The sequence below is a fragment of the Narcine bancroftii genome, chromosome 4 (genome assembly GCF_036971445.1).
Source record: "Narcine bancroftii isolate sNarBan1 chromosome 4, sNarBan1.hap1, whole genome shotgun sequence".
NCBI lineage: Eukaryota > Metazoa > Chordata > Chondrichthyes > Torpediniformes > Narcinidae > Narcine > Narcine bancroftii.
The window spans coordinates 25,194,180-25,219,317 of NC_091472.1; the positions used below are offsets into that span (position 1 = coordinate 25,194,180).

Sequence of the window (25,138 nt, forward strand, 5' to 3'; positions counted from 1 at the left end):
CATCCTGAGGATAAAGAATTCTCTTTTTTTTTCTAAGGTCCACCATACACATTCTCTTATTGATTACTGTATATTTCAACATATAAGTTGAGTTGTGAAACCCCAGAAAAATCTCTCAAAAACCAGAGGTCAACTTATACACTAGATATATTTTTGGGACCTTAAATACAGGTCATAATCCAATCCACGCTGATCTGGTGTATAAATCAATCCTTGAAAAACAAATTTGGTGAATAATTCGACGCTAGAAAAACCGAAAAAAAACTGGACCGTGACATATTTTCATTGAGATTTTTATTGAAAACGACAACACAATTAGCACCCTTCAAAATCATTCTCGCTATCATTGTCTGAAGCAAAGATGGCAGCAAGTACATCCGTCCTCTCACTGTTTAAATGGTCATTATATGGGTCCCAGTCTGTATCTGATGAGGTGATTTCAGCTTCGTCGTCAGTGTCCCATAATAAATCATCTTCCATACCATCAATTGCACAAGAGATACCGCACTTTTTAAATGATTTTTTTCACAGTCTCTACTTTAACTTTGTCCTATGCCTTGAGCACACCTTTTATAAATGACCTTACTGCACTCGACATCCATATATTTCCATTCCTCACGCACATGGTCTTTGAATGGCTTGTTCAAGCAGACATCAAGAGGTTGCAATATCAACATCAAACCACCTGGGATAACCTCCATGTATAGTTTATGTAGCGCTAATCTACTTTTAGTGTTCTCAGTTAAGTGGCTACGAAACATATCCCAGACCAGCAAACTCCATTCTTTGCATAAACCGCCTGGCTGCTTGTCCCACACATTGTCTCTCCAGTTTTACACCATTTTCATCCATCTATCCTTTTTCTATTTGGCATTTTCTTCTCTGCTCTTCTGCGCCATGTCGTTCCAGAGGCTTCAGTCATAACCCTGCACACAAGGAGCTCTGGAAAACTTAAATCTGTCATGGGTCTGGGCCAAGACCAAAATCAGAAGAGTTACGATTCAAGAATTGGTCTATGCAGGTGATGCTGCCTTCGTGGCTCACTCCCAGCCAGAGCTGCAAGTGTTGTGCGATGCATTTGCATCTGCCTGCACTGAATTTGGTATGAAAATCAGCCTGGGCAAGAGAGTCATCTTTAGGGAACAAACCCACAACACTCCATCAATTACCATCAATGGGTTAGTGCTCGCCAACATAGAGAAATACTATTACTTGGGCTCCACCATGACAACAACGAACTCACTTGACGCAGAACTGGACACATGCCTGGGAAAAGCATCCACTATCTTTGGACGCCTCTGTGCCCACGTGTGGGATAACTGCCACCTCTCCACCAAGTTGAAGATCTGAGTCTACGAGGCCTGCGTGCTGAGTACTCTTCTCTACGGCTGTGAATCCTGGGTCACATACAGAAAGCAAGAACACCGCCTTAACGCATTCCATTTCCCCTGTCTCAGATCCATCCTAGGCTACTCATGGCACAACAGAGTCACAAACGTCCAAGTCCTGGAGAAGACTGGAAGTACAGACCTCTACTCCATCATCTGCACTCGCCGCCTGTGGATGGCTGCCCACATTGACCATATGGAGGACGGTCAATTGCCCAAAGATGTCCTCTATGGTGGGCTACCAGATGCTCCCCACCCTGTTGGCCACCCACAACTTCACTACAAAGACATAATCAAGCACGATCTCCAGTCATTCCATGTCAACTATACTGACTGGAAGGACCTCGCAAAAATTTGCACTGCATGGCATTCCACGATTCGCAGTGGCACATCACAATGTGCCAACAACTACAAAAAGTTCAGTGAGGGCAGAAGAGCTACAAGGCACCATGTTCATCTTCGCTCGTGAAGGGATGGGCCATGGTGATGATGATCCTTTTTCATGAAAATGTACAAAAATACCTGCAGGGAATTTCATTTTTGGTTTAATTTTGCATTTGAAGATTACCATGGGTTTTAACCCGTTGGCCATGCACGATAACACCACCATAAATCTGGTCCTTTCATGGCCTGTACTTCTGGTTTGCTCAGTTTTAACACATTTCCACTCCACTGTTCTATTGTCTATCATATCGAAATTCATGGGGATTTCGTCCATGTTTCCAATATTTGTCAATGTAAACTGGTGTTTCTGCTGGTTATGTATAATAAACTGGTGAAAACTTACAACTTTATGATCAAGATCTTTTTGTAGTTTCTGTGAAATGTTTTTTTGGCATAATACCAGATTTTTCCTGTTCATGGAATGATTGCACCAGCCGATTGTAGCCTCAAAATCATGACTGAGGTCTGGGTGCAACTTGGCCCACTGCAGTGCAAATGTTCTTATTTTATTTCAGGTGATTATGTGGCAATCTTGCCTCTGTTCACATATCCATTCTGCAACGTGTTTTTCCAACACTGGCCAATGAATGATTCCTTGTCTCATTGAACATTGCCTTTTTGGTATTTTTCTCAAAGTCTCTTCTTTCTTTGTCCAATCTCTTACCAACTTCTCATGCTCATCAAACTTTCTTGCAGCAGCAGAGTTGTTTGTTTTCTTGGCCATTTCTATTCTTTTCTTTGGCTTGGCTTCGCGGACGAAGATTTATGGAGGGGGTAAAAAGTCCACGTCAGCTGCAGGCTCGTTTCTGGCTGACAAGTCCGATGCGGGACAGGTAGACACGGTTGCAGGGGAAAATTGGTGGGTTGGGGTTGGGTGTTGGGTTTTTCCTCCTTTGCCTTTTGTCAGTGAGGTGGGCTCTGCGGTCTTCTTCAAAGGAGGTTGCTGCCCGCCAAACTGTGAGGCGCCAAGATGCACGGTTTGAGGCGATATCAGCCCACTGGCGGTGGTCAATGTGGCAGGCACCAAGAGATTTCTTTAGGCAGTCCTTGTACCTTTTCTTTGGTGCACCTCTGTCACGGTGGCCAGTGGAGAGTTCGCCATATAACACGATCTTGGGAAGGCGATGGTCCTCCATTCTGGAGACGTGACCCATCCAGCGCAGCTGGATCTTCAGCAGCGTGGACTCGATGCTGTCGACCTCTGCCATCTCGAGTACTTCGACGTTAGGGGTGTAAGCGCTCCAATGGATGTTGAGGATGGAGCGGAGACAACGCTGGTGGAAGCGTTCTAGGAGCCGTAGGTGGTGCCGGTAGAGGACCCATGATTCGGAGCCGAACAGGAGTGTGGGTATGACAACGGCTCTGTATACGCTTATCTTTGTGAGGTTTTTCAGTTGGTTGTTTTTCCAGACTCTTTTGTGTAGTCTTCCAAAGGCGCTATTTGCCTTGGCGAGTCTGTTGTCTATCTCATTGTCGATCCTTGCATCTGATGAAATGGTGCAGCCGAGATAGGTAAACTGGTTGACCGTTTTGAGTTTTGTGTGCCCAATGGAGATGTGGGGGGGCTGGTAGTCATGGTGGGGAGCTGGCTGATGGAGGACCTCAGTTTTCTTCAGGCTGACTTCCAGGCCAAACATTTTGGCAGTTTCCGCAAAGCAGGACGTCAAGCGCTGAAGAGCTGGCTCTGTATGGGCAACTAAAGCGGCATCATCTGCAAAGAGTAGTTCACGGACAAGTTTCTCTTGTGTCTTGGTATGAGCTTGCAGGTGCCTCAGATTGAAGAGACTGCCATCCGTGCGATACCGGATGTAAACAGCGTCTTCATTGTTGGGGTCTTTCATGGCTTGGTTCAGCATCATGCTGAAGAAGATTGAAAAGAGGGTTGGTGCGAGAACACAGGCCATTTCTATTACCTTTACTTTATAACTCATTTCATACATTCGATGTTTTGATGGACCCTCCATGATAGCAATTACCTCCAGCCAGATCAATCCGTGTGATCTATGGGGATCGACGTATACTCTGGTCAATGGCCCATTTCAGGTACCGTGAGCTTTGGAGGTCAACTTATACGCTAGCCAATGGGGCACTTCAGGCAGCCAGAAAATGGAGGTTGACTTGTAGGCTGGTATATGATAAAACCCTTAAAATGAGGCTGAAAATGAAGGGGTTAACCTATATGCCAAAATATACGGTACTTTCTTATGGACCAACAATTAATTTCTTCTATTGACTTTTGTAATTACAAAATTATACTAATTTCTGACCTGACCACTCTCCAGTGATTTTGTCTATTAATGTCCCAGATTTACATAGATTTACTAAGCAATGGCCGTTGAATACCCTTTTACATACTCTTTTATTATCAGTCCCTGATTTTTTTGAAATTCATACAAGATCAAATCTCCTTTTTTTAGTAAAAACTCCTTACTGGAGGTCTCCATTTTATTAATGTGGGGTGCTTTTAAAGCAAATATTAGAGATAAAATAATTTCATTTAAGAGTAATGTTAAAAAGAAGGCTAATTTTGAGAGAGGTAATTTGGCTAATCAGCTGGAGTGTATTGATCAACAATAAGCCTTAACTCCGAAACCTGAGCTTTTTAAAAGATATTTCAGGAATCACATGATCAGGAAATGTTCATAAGGTGATTCTTTATGCAGGTGACCTCTTATTCTATATATATCAAACCTTTACCAATCATTTCTATCTATTTTATCACTTCTTTATCAATTTGGGCAACTTTCAGGATATACATTGAATTTGCAGAAGAGTGAACTGTTTATTTTGAGTTCTTCCTGCTCTTTAGATTCCTCCATTCCTTTTCGGAAGATTTAAAGTAGCTAAAAATCAGTCCAACTATCTAGGTATCACTATTACCAAGAAATTCAATAATTTGTTTACGTCCCCTCTTTCGATGACATTAATTGGACGCATCAATTTTATCAAGATAAATATCCTTAAAATTTTTATATATTTTTCAAGCTGTACCGGTTTTAGTTCCCAAATCCTTTTTTGATTCATTGGATTCTATCATATCTCCTTTTATATGGAAAAATAAGCACCCCCACATTAATTTTTTTTTCCTTCTATTAAAAAGGACGGGGGCTTGGCATTCCCCAACTTTAGGTTGTATTATTGGGCAGCTAATATTGGATACTTTATTTTTTGGATTCATCATAGGGAAAATTTAGGTGATTCAAGATAGATTAATTTAGAAATTAAATCCACCAAAAAATATTTTCTTCTTTCGATATTTGGATCACTTTTATCTTTCTAGGCCTCCAAATAAACTAATTTTTTTTTTTTTTATTAGACATACACTGAGAATCTGGTTTTTAATGAAGGAAGCATTTTGGGTGCCAAAGATTCTCATTAATTTAGGTCATTCCTTTTTTTTTAAATCCTTTGGGTCAAGATTTCAGGGATGATCATTGGTCAAATTTAGGTATCCAATCCTCTTTCGATAATTTTACTGACCAAAGTCTTGACTCTTTTGAACAATTACCACCAAATTTATAAAACCCAAACAACATTTTTTTTTTGCTATTTACAGGTTAGGAGCTTTTTAAATTCTTTAATTTTGAAGCTCTCCAAAGACCTCAAACCTAATATGATTTATAATTTTCAACCTAATTATAAAGGGGTAGTATCTAGCCTTTATGACATACTTCTAAATTATAGGGACAGTTCCCTGGGAACAGGATTTTCAACAGCTATTTTCTGAAACTACATGGTATTCTATTTTGAAGCGAGTGAATTCATCCTCTCTTTTGCCAGACGTTGATAATTACAATTTAGGGTAGTAGTCCAATTGGCTCAATTCTATTCTAATCTCTTTTCTAAATCTGATAAATGTATAACTGAAGAAGGATCACTGTGGTGTATGGTCTGGTTATGTCCCTCTCTTTCCAGTTTTTCGGGAAGGTGTATTTTGTACCTTGTCTTTAGTTATTAATATTACTTTGGCTCCAAATCTATTTCTTGCTCTCTTTGGAACAAGTGGGCCAACGGGTCTGATATTGACTGCATCACAGTCCCATGTAGTTGCCCTCATCTCCCTTATTGTTAGAAGGACTATTTTAATGAGAAGGAAAGATGCTGTCCCTCCCACTCATAATCAATGGTTGTCCGCTATAATGGCATGTCTGACTTTGGAAAAAATTAGATGTTCTGCTACTGAAATGAATCTTAACTTTGTTTCTTTTTGGGGTTCTTTTCTCAATTACTTTTTAAATTTGTAAGATTAACCAGTTTCTGGTGTTTGATCCCAATGTTTGACTTCCTTTTTTAAAATATTAGTAGTGGACAGTTTGTGTTGAGCCAGTAGCCTCCGAAGGAAAGTGATTGATCTTTAGATAATTAGTCTAGTGGCATTTTTAAAAAAAATCTTTTTAATGTAATGTAGGTTTCAATAAGATTTCTTAATCCTTTTTTTATTGTCATGTACACATGTAACATTTATTTGATAAAGCCAATAAGAATATTGAAAAAGAAATATTGAACAGGTGCTGCACAAGAGACTTATCAGTAAGTTACAGGAAAGTGGAGTTCAGGGAAGTATCTTGGTCTGGATTGAAAATTGGTTGTCTGACAGGAGGCAGAGTGTCGGGATAAATGGTACTTTTTCAGGTTGGCAGAGAGTGGGGTGCCACAGGGGTCAGTGTTAGGCCCACAACTGTTCATCATTTACATTGATGACTTGGAGGAGGGGACAAAATGTGGTGTAGCCAAGTTTGCGGATGACACCAAATTGAGTGGAAGAGCAAATTGTAATGAGGATGTGGAGAGTCTGCGGAGGGATATAGTTAAGCTGGATGAGTGGGCAAAGATCTGACAGATGAAGTACAATGTTAGTAAGTGTGAGGTTATCCACTTTGGCAAGAAAAATAAAAGAGCTGAATATTATTTAAATGGTGAGAAATTACAGCATGCTGATGTGCAGAGGGACTTGGGAGTGCTTGTGCATGAATTGCAAAAAGTTAGATTGCAGGTGCAGCAGGTTATTAAGAAGGCAAATGGAATATTGGCCTTCATTGCTAGAGGAATTGAATCCAGGAGTAGGGAGGTAATGTTGCAACTGTATAAGGTAGTGGTGAGACGCACCTGGAGTACTGTGTCCAGTTCTGGTCTCCATATTTGAGGAAGGATATACTGGCTTTGGAGACGGTCCAGAGGAGGTTTACTAGGTTGATCCCTGGGATGAAGGGGTTGACTTATGATGAAAGATTAAATCGTCTAGGATTGTATTCACTCGAGTTCAGAAGAATGAGCGGAGATCTTATAGAAACATATAGGATTATGAAGGGTATGGATAGGATAGATGTAGGGAGGTTTTTTGAGCTGGCCGGGGAAACTAAAACGAGAGGACACAGTCTCAAGATTCGGGGGAGTAGATTTAGGACAGACATGAGGAAAAATAGTTTTTCCCAGAGAGTAGTGAATGTTTGGAATTCTCTATCCAGGGAAGTGGTTGAGGCTGCTTCATTAGACATATTTAAAATTCGGTTAGACAAATTTTTACATGATAGAGGAATTAGGGGATATGGGGAGAAAGCAGGTAGGTGGAGATAGGTCATAAATTAGATCATCCATGATAATGAATAGCGGAGCAGGCTCGATGGGCCATTTTTGGCCTACTCCTGTTCCTACTTCCTATGTTCCTATGTTCCTATGTTCTTATTGAATGGCGGAGCAGGCTCGATGGGCCATTTTTGGCCTACTCCTGTTCCTACTTCCGATGTTCCTATGAAAAGAGGTAAGGTCATGAGAGATACGTTGCATGCACAAATTTGATCTGACTAAAGATTAATTAAAGTTTTCACTTAATGAGGGCTAATAGTTGTCAACGTATTGATCATTACATAAATATACCATTATCAACCATTCCAAACTTATTTATGCCCTTAAAAATAATAAGAAAAAATATTACACCTAAGCTTTAATTTGGCTACAGTTACAATTTGAAGGTACCAAACATACACTTGCGATAACATGAAATAACAACAAATTAGACTTATTTAAAATATTCCATGGATGTTATGGCAGTAACAGGTGGTAGCGAAGGGGAAAGAATCTACTTATAAAGACATAAAAATAAGTGCAAATTGTGCAACACAATAAAGGGATAGAAGATGAAGCTTCAACAGTTAAAAAAAAGTCAACATGTTAAATATGTGTTTAATTAACATGCCTAAAAATCATTTCTATTTCAGATGTTGACCTCGATTTATCAACACCAAATATAGATATTGATGCTCCAAATATCCAAAGTCCAAACTTTGATATAAGTGCTCCGAAGATTAATGACATTGGCACAGAAGGAAAAATAAAGTTCCCAAAATTTAAAAAACCTGCATTTTCACTCTCTGGGAATAAACCAAAAGAGCCTGAACTGGAAGTCTCTATACCAGATGTGAAGGCAGATCTAAGGAGTCCTGATGTTGACCTCAAAGGAGGAGTGGATCTTCCTGAAACAAAGGGAAAATGGAAAATGCCGAGTTTCCAAATGCCATCCATTGGACTGAATGGACCCAGAGGACCAGATGTGGATTTAAATGGTTCAGTCAAAGCACCTGATGTTGATATTTCAGGCCCAAATCTCAAGGGAAATTTGGAAACTACAGATATTAACTTGAAACTTCCAAAAGGGGACATAGATGCAAACTTGCCAGATACAGGAGGAAAGTTTAAATTACCTGGCATAAAGTTGCTAGGTAATAAATTATCATTGTCAGGTCCTGACACAGGGGTTAATCTACCAAAAGGTCAGATCGATCTCTCTGCTCCAGACATTCAGGGGGATATGAAAGGTCCCAACTTTGATCTCAATGGCCCAAATATTGACATCAATGCCCCAAATGTCGACATGCCTGATGCAAAAGGAAAATTCAAAATGCCAAACTTAAAGGTACATTCTTTTGGATTATCTGGACCCAAAGGACCAGATGTGGATTTTGATGGTTCAATAAAAGCACCCGGAGTTGATGTTTCAGCCCCAAATCTTAAAGGAAACTTTGAAACTCCAGATGCTGACTTTAATCTAACGGAAGGCAATGTTGAAATCAACAACCCCAGAGCAGAAATTAACAAACCAAAATTTAAAATGCCAACATTCAATGTTCCAAATGCATTATTGTCAACTCCAGACACCAGCCTCAATTTAAAAGCACCAAAACTGTCAGGAGGTATGGAGGCCAAAGGGAATGTTCCAAAACTGAAGAAACCCAATTTAAACATCTCAGGAATTGAAGGTCCTGATGTGAACTTTGGCGGAAAAATTCCTGATGTCGATATTTCACCTCCAGACCTTAAAGGGGGTATCAGATCTGCTGGAATAGGCTTTCAAAAGCCCCAAATTGGTGCAGATTATGACATGAACCTTGAAGTTCCTGAGGTAAAACTGAAAGGCGCAGGTTTAAAGAAACCTTCTCTCAACATGCCAGCAGGAAACGTTTCAGGAACAGATGTGGACCTTAACTTATCAGCACCAAATGTTGATTTCCCTGCCCCAAATATTAAAGGAGATTTCAAAGGTCCAAACATTGACATAAAAGCTCCAAAAGTGGATGGCTTTGGAGGAGAAGGTAAATTTAAGTTCCCAAAATTTAAAAAGCCTACATTTTCACTCTCTGGGAATAAACCAAAAGTGCCTGAAGTGGATGTCTCTATGCCAGATGTGAAGACAGATCTAAAGAGCCCTGATGTCGACCTCAAAGGAGGAGTGGATCTTCCTGAAACGAAGGCAAAATGGAAAATGCCTAGCTTCCAAATGCCATCCTTTGGACTGAATGGACCCAGAGGACCAGATTTGGATTTTGATGGGTCATTAAGAGGATCCAGTGTTGATGTTTCAGGCCCAAATCTCAAGGGAAATGTGGAAACCCCAGATATTGATATGAAAGTTCCAAAAGGGGGCGTAGATGCAAACTTGCCAGATGCAGGAGGAAGATTTAAATTACCTGAAGTAAAGTGGCCAAGTAATAAATTATCATTGTCAGGTCCCGACACAGGGGTTAATCTACCAAAAGGTCAGATCGATCTCTCTGCTCCAGACATTCAGGGGGATATGAAAGGTCCCAACCTTGATCTCAAAGGCCCAAATATTGACATCAATGCCCCAAAAGTTGACATGCCTGATGCAAAGGGAAAATTTAAAATGCCAAACTTAAAGGTACATTCTTTTGGATTATCTGGACCCAAAGGACCAGATGTGGATTTTGATGGTTCAATAAAAGCACCCGGAGTTGATGTTTCAGCCCCAAATCTTAAAGGAAACTTTGAAACTCCAGATGCTGACTTTAATCTCACAGAAGGCAATGTTGAAATCAACACCCCCAGAGCAGAAATTAACAAACCAAAATTTAAAATGCCAACATTCAATGTTCCAAGTGCGTTATTGTCAACTCCTGACACCAGCCTCAATTTAAAAGCTCCAACACTGTCAGGAGGTATGGAGGCTAAAGGGAATGTTCCAAAATTGAAGAAACCCAATTTAAACATCTCAGGAATTGAAGGTCCTGATGTGAACTTTGGCGGAAAAATTCCTGATGTCGATATTTCACCTCCAGACCTTAAAGGAGGTATCAGATCTGCTGGAATAGGCTTTAAAAAGCCCCAAATTGGTGCAGATTATGACATGAACCTTGAAGTTCCTGAGGTAAAACTGAAAGGCCCAAGTTTAAAGAAACCTTCTCTCAACATGCCAGCAGGAAATGTTTCAGGACCAGACATGGACCTTAACTTATCAGCACCAAATGTTGATTTCCCTGCCCCAAATATTAAAGGAGATTTCAAAGGTCCAAACATTGACATAAATGCTCCAAAAGTGGATGGCTTTGGAGGAGAAGGTAAATTTAAGTTCCCAAAATTTAAAAAGCCTATATTTTCACTCTCTGGGAATAAACCAAAAGTGCCTGAAGTGGATGTCTCTATGCCAGATGTGAAAACAGATCTAAGGAGCCCTGATGTTGACCTCAAGGGAGGAGTGGATCTTCCTGAAACAAAGGCAAAATGGAAAATGCCAATTTTCCAAATGCCATCATTTGGACTGAATGGACCCAGAGGACCAGATGTGGATTTTGATGGGTCAGTAAGAGCGCCAAGTGTTGATGTTTCAGGCCCAAATCTCAAGGGAAATGTGGAAACCCCAGATATTGACATGAAAGTTCCAAAAGGGGGCATAGATGCAAACTTGCCAGATGCAGGAGGAAGGTTTAAATTACCTGGAATAAAGTCGCTAAGTAATAAATTATCATTGTCAGGTCCCGACACAGGGGTTAATCTACCAAAAGGTCAGATCGATCTCTCTGCTCCAGACATTCAGGGGGATATGAAAGGACCCAACTTTGATCTCAAAGGCCCAAATATTGACATCAATGCCCCAAATGTTGACATGCCTGATGCAAAGGGAAAATTTAAAATGCCGAGTTTAAAGATGCAGTCTTTTGATTTTTCTGGACCCAAAGGAGCAGATGTGGATTTAAATGGTTCAGTAAAAGCACCTGATGTTGATATTTCAGGCCCAAATCTCAAGGGAAATTTGGAAACTCCAGATATTAACTTGAAACTTCCAAAAGGGGGCATAGATGCAAACTTGCCAGATGCAGAAGGAAAGTTTAAATTACCTGGAATAAAGTCGCTAAGTAATAAATTATCATTGTCAGGTCCCGACACAGGGGTTAATCTACCAAAAGGTCAGATCGATCTCTCTGCTCCAGACATTCAGGGGGATATGAAAGGACCCAACTTTGATCTCAATGGCCCAAATATTGACATCAATGCCCCAAATGTTGACATGCCTGATGCAAAGGGAAAATTTAAAATGCCAAACTTAAAAGTACATTCTTTTGGATTATCTGGACCCAAAGGACCAGATGTGGATTTTGATGGTTCAATAAAAGCACCCGGAGTTGATGTTTCAGCCCCAAATCTTGAAGGAAACTTTGAAACTCCAGATGCTGACTTTAATTTCACAGAAGGCAATGTTGAAATCAACACCCCCAGAGCAGAAATTAACAAACCAAAATTTAAAATGCCAACATTCAATGTTCCAAATGCATTATTGTCAACTCCAGACACCAGCCTCAATTTAAAAGCACCAAAACTGTCAGGAGGTATGGAGGCCAAGGGGAATGTTCCAAAACTGAAGAAACCCAATTTAAACATCTCAGGAATTGAAGGTCCTGATGTGAACTTTGGCGGAAAAATTCCTGATGTCGATATTTCACCTCCAGACCTTAAAGGAGGTATCAGATCTGCTGGAATAGGCTTTAAAAAGCCCCAAATTGGTGCAGATTATGACATGAACCTTGAAGTTCCTGAGGTAAAACTGAAAGGCCCAAGTTTAAAGAAACCTTCTCTCAACATGCCAGCAGGAAATGTTTCAGGACCAGACGTGGACCTTAACTTATCAGCACCAAATGTTGATTTCCCTGCCCCAAATATTAAAGGAGATTTCAAAGGTCCAAACATTGACATAAATGCTCCAAAAGTGGATGGCTTTGGAGGAGAAGGTAAATTTAAGTTCCCAAAATTTAAAAAGCCTATATTTTCACTCTCTGGGAATAAACCAAAAGTGCCTGAAGTGGATATCTCTATGCCAGATGTGAAAACAGATCTAAGGAGCCCTGATGTTGACCTCAAGGGAGGAGTGGATCTTCCTGAAACAAAGGCAAAATGGAAAATGCCAATTTTCCAAATGCCATCATTTGGACTGAATGGACCCAGAGGACCAGATGTGGATTTTGATGGGTCAGTAAGAGCGCCAAGTGTTGATGTTTCAGGCCCAAATCTCAAGGGAAATGTGGAAACCCCAGATATTGACATGAAAGTTCCAAAAGGGGGCATAGATGCAAACTTGCCAGATGCAGGAGGAAGGTTTAAATTACCTGGAATAAAGTCGCTAAGTAATAAATTATCATTGTCAGGTCCCGACACAGGGGTTAATCTACCAAAAGGTCAGATCGATCTCTCTGCTCCAGACATTCAGGGGGATATGAAAGGACCCAACTTTGATCTCAAAGGCCCAAATATTGACATCAATGCCCCAAATGTTGACATGCCTGATGCAAAGGGAAAATTTAAAATGCCGAGTTTAAAGATGCAGTCTTTTGATTTTTCTGGACCCAAAGGAGCAGATGTGGATTTAAATGGTTCAGTAAAAGCACCTGATGTTGATATTTCAGGCCCAAATCTCAAGGGAAATTTGGAAACTCCAGATATTAACTTGAAACTTCCAAAAGGGGGCATAGATGCAAACTTGCCAGATACAGAAGGAAAGTTTAAATTACCTGGAATAAAGTCGCTAAGTAATAAATTATCATTGTCAGGTCCCGACACAGGGGTTAATCTACCAAAAGGTCAGATCGATCTCTCTGCTCCAGACATTCAGGGGGATATGAAAGGACCCAACTTTGATCTCAATGGCCCAAATATTGACATCAATGCCCCAAATGTTGACATGCCTGATGCAAAGGGAAAATTTAAAATGCCAAACTTAAAAGTACATTCTTTTGGATTATCTGGACCCAAAGGACCAGATGTGGATTTTGATGGTTCAATAAAAGCACCCGGAGTTGATGTTTCAGCCCCAAATCTTGAAGGAAACTTTGAAACTCCAGATGCTGACTTTAATTTCACAGAAGGCAATGTTGAAATCAACACCCCCAGAGCAGAAATTAACAAACCAAAATTTAAAATGCCAACATTCAATGTTCCAAGTGCGTTATTGTCAACTCCAGACACCAGCCTCAATTTAAAAGCACCAACACTGTCAGGAGGTATGGAGGCCAAAGGGAATGTTCCAAAACTGAAGAAACCCAATTTAAACATCTCAGGAATTGAAGGTCCTGATGTGAACTTTGGCGGAAAGATTCCTGATGTCGATATTTCACCTCCAGACCTTAAAGGAGGTATCAGATCTGCTGGAATAGGCTTTAAAAAGCCCCAAATTGGTACAGATTATGACATGAATCTTGAAGTTCCTGAGGTAAAACTGAAAGGCCCAGGTTTAAAGAAACCTTCTCTCAACATGCCAACAGGAAATGTTTCGGGACCAGATATGGACCTTAACTTAGCACCAAATGTTGATTTCCCTGCCTCAAATATTAAAGGAGATTTCAAAGGTCCAAACATTGACATAAATGCTCCAAAAGTGGATGGCTTTGGAGGAGAAGGGAAATTTAAGTTCCCAAAATTTAAAAAGCCTACATTTTCACTCTCTGGGAATAAACCAAAAGTGCCTGAAGTGGATGTCTCCATGCCAGACATGAAGGCAGATCTAAGGAGTCCTGATGTTGATCTCAAAGGAGGAGTGGATCTTCCTGAAACAAAGGGGAAATGGAAAATTCTGAGTTTCCAAATGCCATCCATTGGACTGAATGGCCCCAGAGGACCAGATGTGGATTTAGATGGTTCAGTAAAAGCACCTGATGTAGATGTTTCAGGCCCAAATATCAAGGGAAATTTGGAAACCCCAAACATTGACATGAAAGTACCAAAAGGGGGCATGGATGCAAACTTGCCAGATGCAGGAGGAAGGTTTAAATTACCTGAAATAAAGTGGCCAAGTAATAAATTATCATTGTCAGGTCCCAACACAGGGGTTAATCTACCAAAAGGTCAGATTGATCTCTCTACTCCAGACATTCAGGGGGATATGAAAGGTCCCAACCTTGATCTCAAAGGCCCAAATATTGACATCAATGCCCCAAAAGGTGATGTGCCTGAGACAGAGGGAAAATTTAAAATGCCAAGCTTAAAGATGCCATTCTTTGGTTTTTCTGGTCCCAGAGGGTCGGGAGTGGATCTAGATGGTTCAGTAAAAGCACCTGATGTTGATATTTCAGGTCCCAATTTTGAAGGAAATTATGACTCTCCAGACCTTGGAATGCAAGTTCCAAATGGTAATATGAATATTGAAATACCACAAGTTGATCTGAATAAACAACATTTTGCAACGCCATCCCTTAACAAACTGGGGCCAAACTGGTCTAGTCCGGATGCTAAATTTGGTCTGAAAACACCAACAAGTGACCTCTATGCAAAACTGAATGGCCGAAAGTTGAAAAATCCCAATTTGGAATTTTCAGGAATTGAAGGACCTTCTATAAATGTAGATGGTAATGTTGAAGTTCCTAAGGCTGATATAACAGCTGCATCCCTTAAAGCAGGTATGGACCTTAAAAAGCCTAAAGCAGGTATGGATTTTGATATGCCTGTCATGGACCTTGATGTCCCTGATATAAGTGTAAAAGGCCCAGATTTAAAGAAGCCCTCATTCAATGTGTCTCCAAGAAATATGGACCTCAATCTACCAACATCAAATATAAGAGGAGGTGCAGGTGTTGACATGGCTGATGCATTATTTAAGGGGAAAAACGTGAAGGGTGATAAGATAGGTGGGAAGGACACCAAATTCAATTATAGTTCTCCAATTCTGAATGGAGAATTTCGTGAAGTCGGTGTTGATGTGAGTCCAATAAATCCTTCTGCTCAACTAAATGATTCCAAACTAAAATTAAGTGCAGACGATCATGTTAACATGCAGAATAAATTTTCAAGAGAAACATTTAAATTAAGGTCCTCTTCTGTTTCTGATCTTGATGATGCAAATGCACAGGGAAATTATGATGCCAATTTACGTGCAAAATCTTATAGCACAATAAATATCAATGATACCTCAATGAATAAAAAGGGTAAGTTCAAATTCTCAAAATTCTTTACTTTCAATCATAAATCAAAGGGATCAGTTGATTTCACGAAGGCCAAGGCGACCAATTCTCCTGGGATATTTACATCAAAGCATCCATTCCCAGAACTTGAGTTTTCTGTGTCTAAAGATTAAAAGATAAGTTGCTTTTGCTAATATTAAGGCACAATTCATTTCAGCAACAAATACCTAATTATTTGATATCAGTGTCAATAAATATAAACCATCGTATTGCAATCATATTGGATCTGGCTAGAAGGAATAAAAACAAAAGCAACACATTCAAAAGAGCAGATATACAGTCATTTAGAAAATTGAGCTCATCTGGAATATGGATTTTTTGATAGATCCATATTCAAAATATTTAACAGTCACAGTGGTACACTTGCAAAGCTGCTTCACAGAGATCAATCAGTGTGGATTCAGTATTAACCTCCAGTGATGTCTTTGTAGATTTCACAAGTTCTCCCTGTTGACAATGTGGGAGCTCAAGTTTACTCCCACATCCATAAGACATAGATGGGTAAATTAATTGGCCATTCTATATTTTCAAAGTGTGTCCGTGAATGAATTGATGGGAATATGAGAAGAATAAGAGAGAAAGGATTAGTGTAGGATTGGTGTAAATGGATGCTAATTTCCGTGCTGTATGTTTCCTTGTCTCTATTTTGGGCTTTATGATGGCGTATAATATGGGACTCACGTGAAAGGATGTTTTCTCAACGGACCTAAATGTCAAGGTAAAATCCTGAACAAACGTGTTCTGCAAAATATTGTTTCTGCAATTACACCAATTGCCTTATCTTGGTCGATGGTTTCTCCACCCCCCCCCCCCCCCCACAGTGTTTCTATAATTTTAACTTTTACCATTTTTTTTGTGGTGAAAGATATGTAAAAAGTTAACTGAAATAGACCTGGTCTCTAAAAGCTATGAGTCATTGACTTATTCAGAGGATGTAAAATATCCATCAGCAGACAATTTGATACATTAAAAATACTAAAACAGCAAAACATTCAAGTCAGTTCTAACATTCTTTGAAGGCAAAGACTTGAAACTAGAAAACTGCTTGTAAACATATTTAAACTTTGCCGGTCCCCTAAAATCTTGCGATATATTTTATTAAAATGCAACTCATGTGTCTGAAATATTAAATGTCATATATTTCATAGTAAACTTTGGACAAAGCTTCACTTCGTTAAACTTAAATGTTGTAGAAATGATCATACCAGGTAATAATATTTTTGTATAAGCTAAAGATATCTACTTAAAATAGAGAAGTATATATGTATAGATCAGAATTGTACAGGACAATTCCTCAATATAAAATTCAATATATAAAAGTTTATTCAATGTTTTGAAATGTAAACTTTGAAATATATTGAATTGCTCTTGAATAGTTAACTATATGTGTTAAATGTTATTGTTTTATTCTAATATAAGACTCCATTTTATTGAAGTGCTTTGTAATAATGATATTTATGGGAAATACAAATACGTATTGGAATTAACTCAAATTAGTCTCTGATTAAATCACATTTTGTAATTCTGTTTAATATTTTGTCTGCACTTTATCTGTATATTCTTAAGTGGATAATATAAAGCTTTTTTCTTCAAGTTTTGTTGAGACTCGTTTATTTTTTATGCCATAGAAATGGTTTGGAAAATGAGAGTTGCAATGTGATTAACAGGGAATTACTGTTGAACTGAAAATGGAGCAGTTTTGAATGGCCACTTCATGTTACAGATTTGTGGCAATAGTTTTTGGAATAAGTACAAAGGATTTTTCACAACCATCCTACTTTTATTGGAGTCAGATGTTAAACTTTTAGATGTATTGTGATAGAATATGTGATAGATGCATTTGGGAGATAAATTGGTAAAATTAGAGTAGGTTACATGCATACACACACTTTTAAAAAAAGATCTTATTTGAAATACTGAAGAATTCATATTCAGTGACTTTACAGAAACTATGGAGAATGCTATGCACATTTCACAAGTAGGTGCTAATTGAAATGATGTTATGAAATGAAGAGACAATTGTCTTGGAAGAGCCAGGTTGTCTTTGTTTTCTGCAAAGTGCTCACTCAAAGGTAATTGAGAGGTTTGTTTACCTAAAACAACAGATGAGAGGAAGAGACTAATTCCTATTGTTTGCTGGAGAAGGTCAGAGGTTTTGCAAGTAAAAAAGTCACATGGGCTTTCTGGCAGTTGGCATCTCAGATGAGAGAGAGAGAGAGAGAGAGAGAGAGAGAGAGAGAGAGAGAGAGAGAAACATTTACCTTTTGAGCATCAAAGCCTGGTGAACTTCAATATGTTAAATTCTGTGCACAGTATAAGAATTGCCTGCAACCAGTGAACTTGGAAGAGTGAGAAGTGAGATTGAACTGTGAACCAAAGAACTTTTCTTAGATTTACACACACATTACATACACGTGCGCTTAGAATTAGAAGAGGGTTAAATTGGGTTAGTTAAGTTAATAGAGATAAGTTAAAGTTTGATTCTGTTTTCATGTTTAAAGATAATTAAAAACAACTTTTGTTTAAGTAATGTCGGACTCTAGCTTTACCCTACCCTCAATTTAGTCTATGTGTCGTCTGAGTCCAGCGTGCTCATTGAATGAAGTGATAGGAGAAGGTATTCGGTTCAACAATCAGTTTATTACACAGCACAAGAATAAAGCTTAACAGAGCTCAGGTTCAGTCGTTAGTTCATAGGTCACCTGCTCAGTGAGCTATTCCCCAAGACTGACCTCTACTGTCCAGTCTCTACAGTTTATATAGCTCAACCTTATCATACAGAACAAAAGTTGGCTTCCTTTGCTAGATTTCATTATCATACAGAACAAAAGTTGGCTTCCTTTGCTAGATTTCATTATCATACAGAACAAAAGTTGGCTTTCTTTGCTAATTTCTTGCATAAGATTTATCACAAGTAATTTCCTGGTCTGCAGATATTGGGATGTGGAGCTCCCATCTTAATCCTCAAAGCCAGAATATCCTGTTGTTTTGATCAGAAATCAATTCATACCCCAGATATTTCTAATTATTTCTTTGTTCTCATCTGGCCATATTCTTCTGTTCTACTCAACACCTCCTTCTGCCTTCTTCCTGAGTTAGTTTTCCATTCTCTTTGTTTCTGACAGTCTCTGTCAGGATTCTCTTTGTTCTTGTCTGGCCATCGTCTCCTGTGCTCATCAACACTTCCTTTTGCCTTAACATTCCTACTAAATTGTTTCTACATTTTCTCTCTTTTGTATTTTGGGAGCAGAAAATTCTCAACCTACTGTAATCAGCCAACTTTGCTACATACTGTGGCTGCCCCTTACTTACATTACTCTTTCCCTTCACCATGAGGTAAATATTAAATTGTTACATAGTACTGGATTCATGTATACAAACTAAATAGTACATGAGCATATGCTGTCGAGTCCACGCTGCTGAAGATCCAGCTGCGCTGGGTGGGTCACGTCTCCAGAATGGAGGACCATCGCCTTCCCAAGATCGTGTTATATGGCGAGCTCTCCACTGGCCACCGTGACAGAGGTGCACCAAAGAAAAGGTACAAGGACTGCCTAAAGAAATCTCTTGGTGCCTGCCCCATTGACCACCGCCAGTGGGCTGATATCGCCTCAAACCGTGCATCTTGGCGCCTCACAGTTTGGCGGGCAGCAACCTCCTTTGAAGAAGACCGCAGAGCCCACCTCACTGACAAAAGGCAAAGGAGGAAAAACCCAACACCCAACCCCAACCCACCAATTTTCCCCTGCAACCGCTGCAACCGTGTCTGCCTGTCCCGCATTGGACTTGTCAGCCACCAACGAGCCTGCAGCTGACGTGGACATTTACCCCCTCCATAAAACTTATTCCGCGAAGCCAAGCCAAAGAAAAGAAACATGAGCATATATTCTACATATTTTCTATGATTAATTAACCCCTATATTCCAACAGTAACTAGTTGTCTTGGTCAATGTCTATTGCTGCTGGGTTTTGGGGTCCTTTGGGCTCGTAACAGTATCAAGGATCTCTCTGATGGATTTTTAAGTTATGTTGACATGATTGTGTGTTGTGCACCAAAAGTTCTATGCACTGATGCAAAATGACAGCAAATGTTTATTTTATGGTATAGTTTAAAACAAGCAGCAAGGTTCTAACCATGAAAACAACATTTCAATCAATTATGATTTAAAAATATTTCCCAAGTTTCCCAGAACTAAACAAATACATTCAGCCTTACCAGAAATTCATCATGTTTGGATTGTCCTGTTGTTTCGAATATAAAATGAGTAACATTTTTACTAGATGAAGATACAGTCAGAGCTGCAGAGGAATAGACAGACATACAAATACATACAATTCTTTCAGCCTTCCTATTGCGTCTTCACTTATTTCTATCACTTTGTAATGTTCTCCCTAAAAGTTAAGCTCTTAGCAATAAAATCAATGCATCAAAACATCAGAGATCTGCCTATATGCAAATAGATTTTAAAAACTGGAAATTATGTGAAGGAGTCTTGAATTCACTTTAGCTTTGCTTTATTTTGTTGGCCACTGTTTAGGCCACTCTTTCTCTACCCATCCCTCCAGCATTTTCAGTACATCCATCCTCTTGTAAAATTTGCACAGGTCAATCAGCTGTGTCACAGTTCAGTCACTATTCTTCAACAAGAACTCTAAAGTTGGACTTCGCTGTTTCTGCTCCAAAAAAAACCAGTTCTTCATAGGTCATGCCCTATTTGCTTGCAAAGTTTCTCCAATTTTTGATAGTTGGGTAGTGTGAATCCAACTTTAACCTCAGTGTGCACAATAAATCTTCATCATTCATCATATCACTGTAATGGAAGATTTAAACCGTGTTTCTTACTTTTGCAGCCTTTCCTTCTGCAAGGCTGAGAACCTGCTTGTTGCATATGAATTAGTAGACATTATCTAAATTTACACTATGGGGCCCAGGGATGCATATGAATCAGTAGACATTATCCAACTTCCACCATGAGGCCCAGAGATGCAGTTGTCTTTTGTTGGTTGCAGACTGTCAGGAGACCTTGAAGATAATTAAATCATTTGTTCAAAGAGATAAGATCTGAAGTAAACAACTTTTGGGTAATATAAGCCATGGTCCCACTGCTGAAGCTTGAGACTCTCCAAGAGGTGGCAACATCTCTCAGCAAGAAGAAGAACTTCAAGAGTCCAGCTAACGTCCCGGTCGAGGGAGGTGGAGAAGCTGCTACCGGCGCCCCGACAACTGAAATAAGTGTGCAGTCGTTGCCTCGCTTTGGCAGTTGGGACCAGTCCAGGCGTTGTTAAGTATAATTGGGAAGGGTTTGCATATTGTAGTGTGAATTCAGCTTTAGATTTAGTAATAAAGCCTTGTATAAACTGAACTGCTCTCGGTGTGTGTGTGTCTATTTTCTTTCGGTAGCTCAAACACTGTGACCAATCTAAAATGAACAAAATGAGAGGTATAAGTTTACCCAAGACAATTGGCGCAGCGAGCAGGGTTGGTCTCAAAATGTTTCGCCGAAAGAAAGAGGTGAGCCCTGAGCAGTTCTTGATTCCAGGATGGACTTCCAAAGACGATGGATTTGGCATGTTGGCCAATACCCTGCATTTGTTGGGACCACCCATAGTTGGGATGAGAAGTTAGACCCATCAAGTGCACCTGTGGGAGAGCGGGTTGCCACTCTCCTTCGAGAAAGTAAATTTCCTGGTAAAAAGGGGACGCTGACAGATCGTTTTTAGCTGCTGGCCACAGCCTTACGCCACTCCGTTCAGTGTGCAGCAGAATTAGTTCAGTGAGAAATAGAATCTCAGCATGAGAGAGCATCTAGAGGAGGAGCTAGAAGCCCTGCGACAACGCTGTTCCATGATGAGTGAGATTGTTTGCACCAGTCAGGACCGAGCCAAAGAATGGGATGATAATGTAGGGGTAGAGATTGAAGGGATAGATAACCCGATTTCCCAAGAGGACCCAGGGGAAAATACCCGAACCCCTGCTTATGCTCTATGGCCTACCCCCTCTACGGGATGGCCTAGGCCTTGTCCTGTCCACTGGGCAAAGGACCCTGTGGGCCAAAGTGGGAGCAGAGGTCAAGAACAGTCAATGATCCGTGACTTCTCTGTAAAAGAGTTGGCTGCCATTGGAGATCGATATAGGCAAAAGGCGGGAGAAACTCTGGCAGCCTGGCTCCTGCGTGTTTGGGAGCAAGGAGGGGGTAATGTATATTTAATCCCTGAGGAATTGTTGGGATTAAGAACATTTAGATACTGGTTTCGGGGGGGGGGGGGGGTTCATTGCTGATATTCGGGTCATTGCTGAGCTGCGGGGTAGAGGAAGAGAGGTGGATTACTTACTTGCCACTCTAGGGGATGCCCTGCTACGAGTATACCCATCACCAGTAGATTGGGATTTACATTTACAGAACAATTGGGGCACCCCAGAGGAGGGGATAGCAGTAATTCGTCAGCTGGCCCTGGCCCCTGCCTTGTATGCAGGGTGTTTGAGGCTGTGGGTTCATGGGAGGAGCCCTGATGAAGAGATATTCACAGCCGGAATGCATACCAGATTGGTTCATTCCGCCCAACCCACTGTCCGGGGTCTGGTTCTGTCCGTAACTCGTCCGGTAATTGGGCACCCTGTGTCTGAGGCGGTGCACGCCTTATCTGGGCTTAGAGAATTAGAGTTGGGAGGTAAAATCCACTCATGTCCAACCCAGGTTAAATCAGACAAGCAGGATGAAAAGAGAGGGGCTGCTGCTAGTAACGGACCGACAAGAAAGGACCTTTTTCTAACCTTGTTAAAGTTAGGCGTACCTAAAAGTGATATTGATGGGTCCTTTATGCCCTTTATAAGAGAAAAGCAGGGGAACATCATCCCCAGCTGTTGAGTCCTCCTGGCCCAGCTGTGCCTTCTGCTCCCACTGCTGTTCCTATCGAGCCAGCTTCTCTTGCTTCAGTTATTCGTGATGAGATACAACAAATGGTTAAAAAGGCTCTTATGGATAATAGTGGCATGTGGGCCTGGAAACCCCCAAACCCTATTAAATATGAGGGTGTGGTCAGGGCCCCCGTGTCTACTCTCTTGAGACACGGTGGATACACGGGGACCCACGGCCCTACATAGCGTTAACAATCCATTGGGGTGGGGGTAATGACCGCCAATATTTGGCCTTGGTCGACACCGGTGCGGAGCACTCGATGATTCCTGGTAACTCTGACCTCTGGACTGGACCAACATTTCGAATAGAGGGGATGGGAGGAGCGATCACCCTGGCGAAGGAAATAAAAGTCTTCGCCACGGTGGGTGATGGCCCTTCCCCTGCATGGCTACATGCCCTGGTGGCTGCCACTGACGAGTGTATCCTGGGTATTAATATGTTGGCCAGTATGGCCATTAATACTAGCCAAGGGGGATTTGCATTTGGAATTCGGACTATTACTAAAAGATTAGTGGTGGGTCGGCTAAGTGGGATCCTGTGATGGTGCCTCCCCCCCCCCGAAACCAGTATGCATTCCACAACATCGCCTCCCTGGGGGACAGGAAGAGATTACTGCCACCATCGATGCTTTGCAAGAAGAAGGGGTAGTGAGGCCCGCAACATCGCCCTTTAATAGCCCTGTTTGGCTGGTCCAGAAGCCGGACGGCTCCTGGAGAATGACAGTTGATTATCGTTTTTTGAACAAACATGCCCCACCACTTGCTTTGGCAGTTCCGGATATTGTCACCCTTATTGAAAACATTGCTACTGGGAACTCAGGAACATGGTATGCTGTCATTGATCTCGCTAACTCCTTCTTCAGTATTCTTATAGCTGAGGTCTCACAGGATCAGTTTGCCTTTAGCTGGAAGGGGCGCCAGTATACCTTCCACCGCCTCCCTCAGGGTTATATACACTCTCCCACTATTTGCCACAACCTAATTGCCCGTGATTTTGAGATAGTGCCAGTATCGCCTTCTCTCTCGATTCACCATTATATTGATGATGTGATGATCCAAGGGGCCACGGAAGAGATGGTACAGGATGCAGAACAAGAGGACGCCTGGTTTACTGATGGTAGCAGCCGGTGGGTGCAAGGAAAGCAGAAGTGGAGGAGGGGGATGGTGGCTCCAGTCAGTATGCTGAGTTGAAGGTGGTCACTTTATCACTAGAACCCCATGATCACCCTCTTCACATGTTTACTGATTCTTGGGCTGTGGCTAATGAACAAGTGGTATGGATGCCTGATTGGCAAAAGAATGACTGGCTGATACATGACCGCCCAGTATGGGGCAAACAGTTGTGGCAGCTGTTGTGGGATGCTTCCCATCATCATGAGATAACTGTATATCATGTTGACGCCCATACCAATGCGACGACGAACGTGGCACAACCTAATGCAGTAGCAGATCAGTTTGCCACTATCAGCCACGCCGATACCGTCCCCCTGGCTCGATGGGCACATGAACAGAGTGGCCATTTGGGGAAGAAGGGATCAGCTATGTGGGCCTGTACACAGGCCTTACCCATCCATCAGAACAATGTCTGCATGGTCATGCAGACTTGACAGGAGACCTTGAAGATAATTAAATCATTTGTTCAAAGAGATAAGTTCTGAAGTAAACAACTTTTGGGTAATATAAGCCATGGTCCCACTGCTGAAGCTTGAGACTCTTCAAGAGGTGGCAACATATCTCAGCAAGAAGAAGAACTTCAAGAGTCCAGCTAACGTCTCGGTCGAGGGAGGTAGAGAAGCTGCTACCGGCGCCCCGACAACCTATACAAGTGTGCAGTCGTTGCCTTGCTTCGGCAGTTGGGACCAGTCCAGGCATTGATAAGTATAATTGGGAAGGGCTTGCATGTTGTAGTGTGAATTCAGCTTTAGATTTAGTAATAAAGCCTTGTATAAACTGAACTGCTCTCGGTGTGTGTGTGTCTATTTTCTTTCGGTAGCTCAAACACTGTGACCAATCTAAAATGAACAAAATGAGAGGTATAAGTTTACCCAAGACAGTCACCAATGCAAGGAGGAGGACTGATGCATCTTGAAGTTAGCCATGATTTTCTGCATTTAGTTTCGAAACAATATTTGCATCAGAAGTGGATATCTAAAATTCAGAAGCAAAGAGTAGCTTCAGGAAACTGCTAATTTCCTGGTGTTTGCATTTATCTCTGCAAGTGTCTTTATAAAAACAACATTTAAAAATTTTTTGCTGGGAAGTGTGCACATGGTCATCCATTGAAAACAAAATCAAGTGATTTCTAAAACAGTCTTCAAATAACTTGCAGTCACATTTAAGTTCGATCACAAAGAATAATTCGTGGGACACCTACAAAACCCATGCTCCTGGGTATTGGAAAGGATTTTCAGCTTGGCACAGCATGCCACAGCACTGACCAAACCACAAGAAGATTCTTAGATTCCTGTCACCTCCTCTTCATTTTGATAAAACAATTACTCATATCATTTTGGAAACCTATTGCAGATACTTCCACAACCCTAGCAATGTTATACCTTAGGTATTCACAGCTTTTCCTTCCACTCAGTGAAGGAAAAGATCCATATTTAAGAAATAAGAAACAGGAAACAATAGTGGGAATAGGGTAATCAGCTCAA

At 40.9% G+C, this 25,138-nt stretch overlaps 1 protein-coding gene and 1 long non-coding RNA gene across 2 annotated transcripts in view; one reads left to right on the forward strand and one right to left on the reverse strand.

Moving 5' to 3' along the window:
• The window catches only part of LOC138760396 (neuroblast differentiation-associated protein AHNAK), a 65,676-nt gene extending 48,658 nt beyond the window's left edge, over positions 1-17,018 (forward strand). Inside the window, exon 6 of the mRNA XM_069930955.1 lies at positions 8,048-17,018. Coding sequence (XP_069787056.1) covers positions 8,048-15,678 — 7,631 coding nt within the window. The 3' untranslated portion in view covers positions 15,679-17,018. The remainder of the gene's footprint in view (positions 1-8,047) is intronic.
• LOC138760400 (uncharacterized) overlaps positions 15,524-25,138 on the reverse strand; it is a 41,344-nt gene continuing 31,729 nt past the window's right edge. Inside the window, exon 4 of the long non-coding RNA XR_011355586.1 lies at positions 15,524-15,667. This is a non-coding gene — a long non-coding RNA (uncharacterized lncRNA). The remainder of the gene's footprint in view (positions 15,668-25,138) is intronic.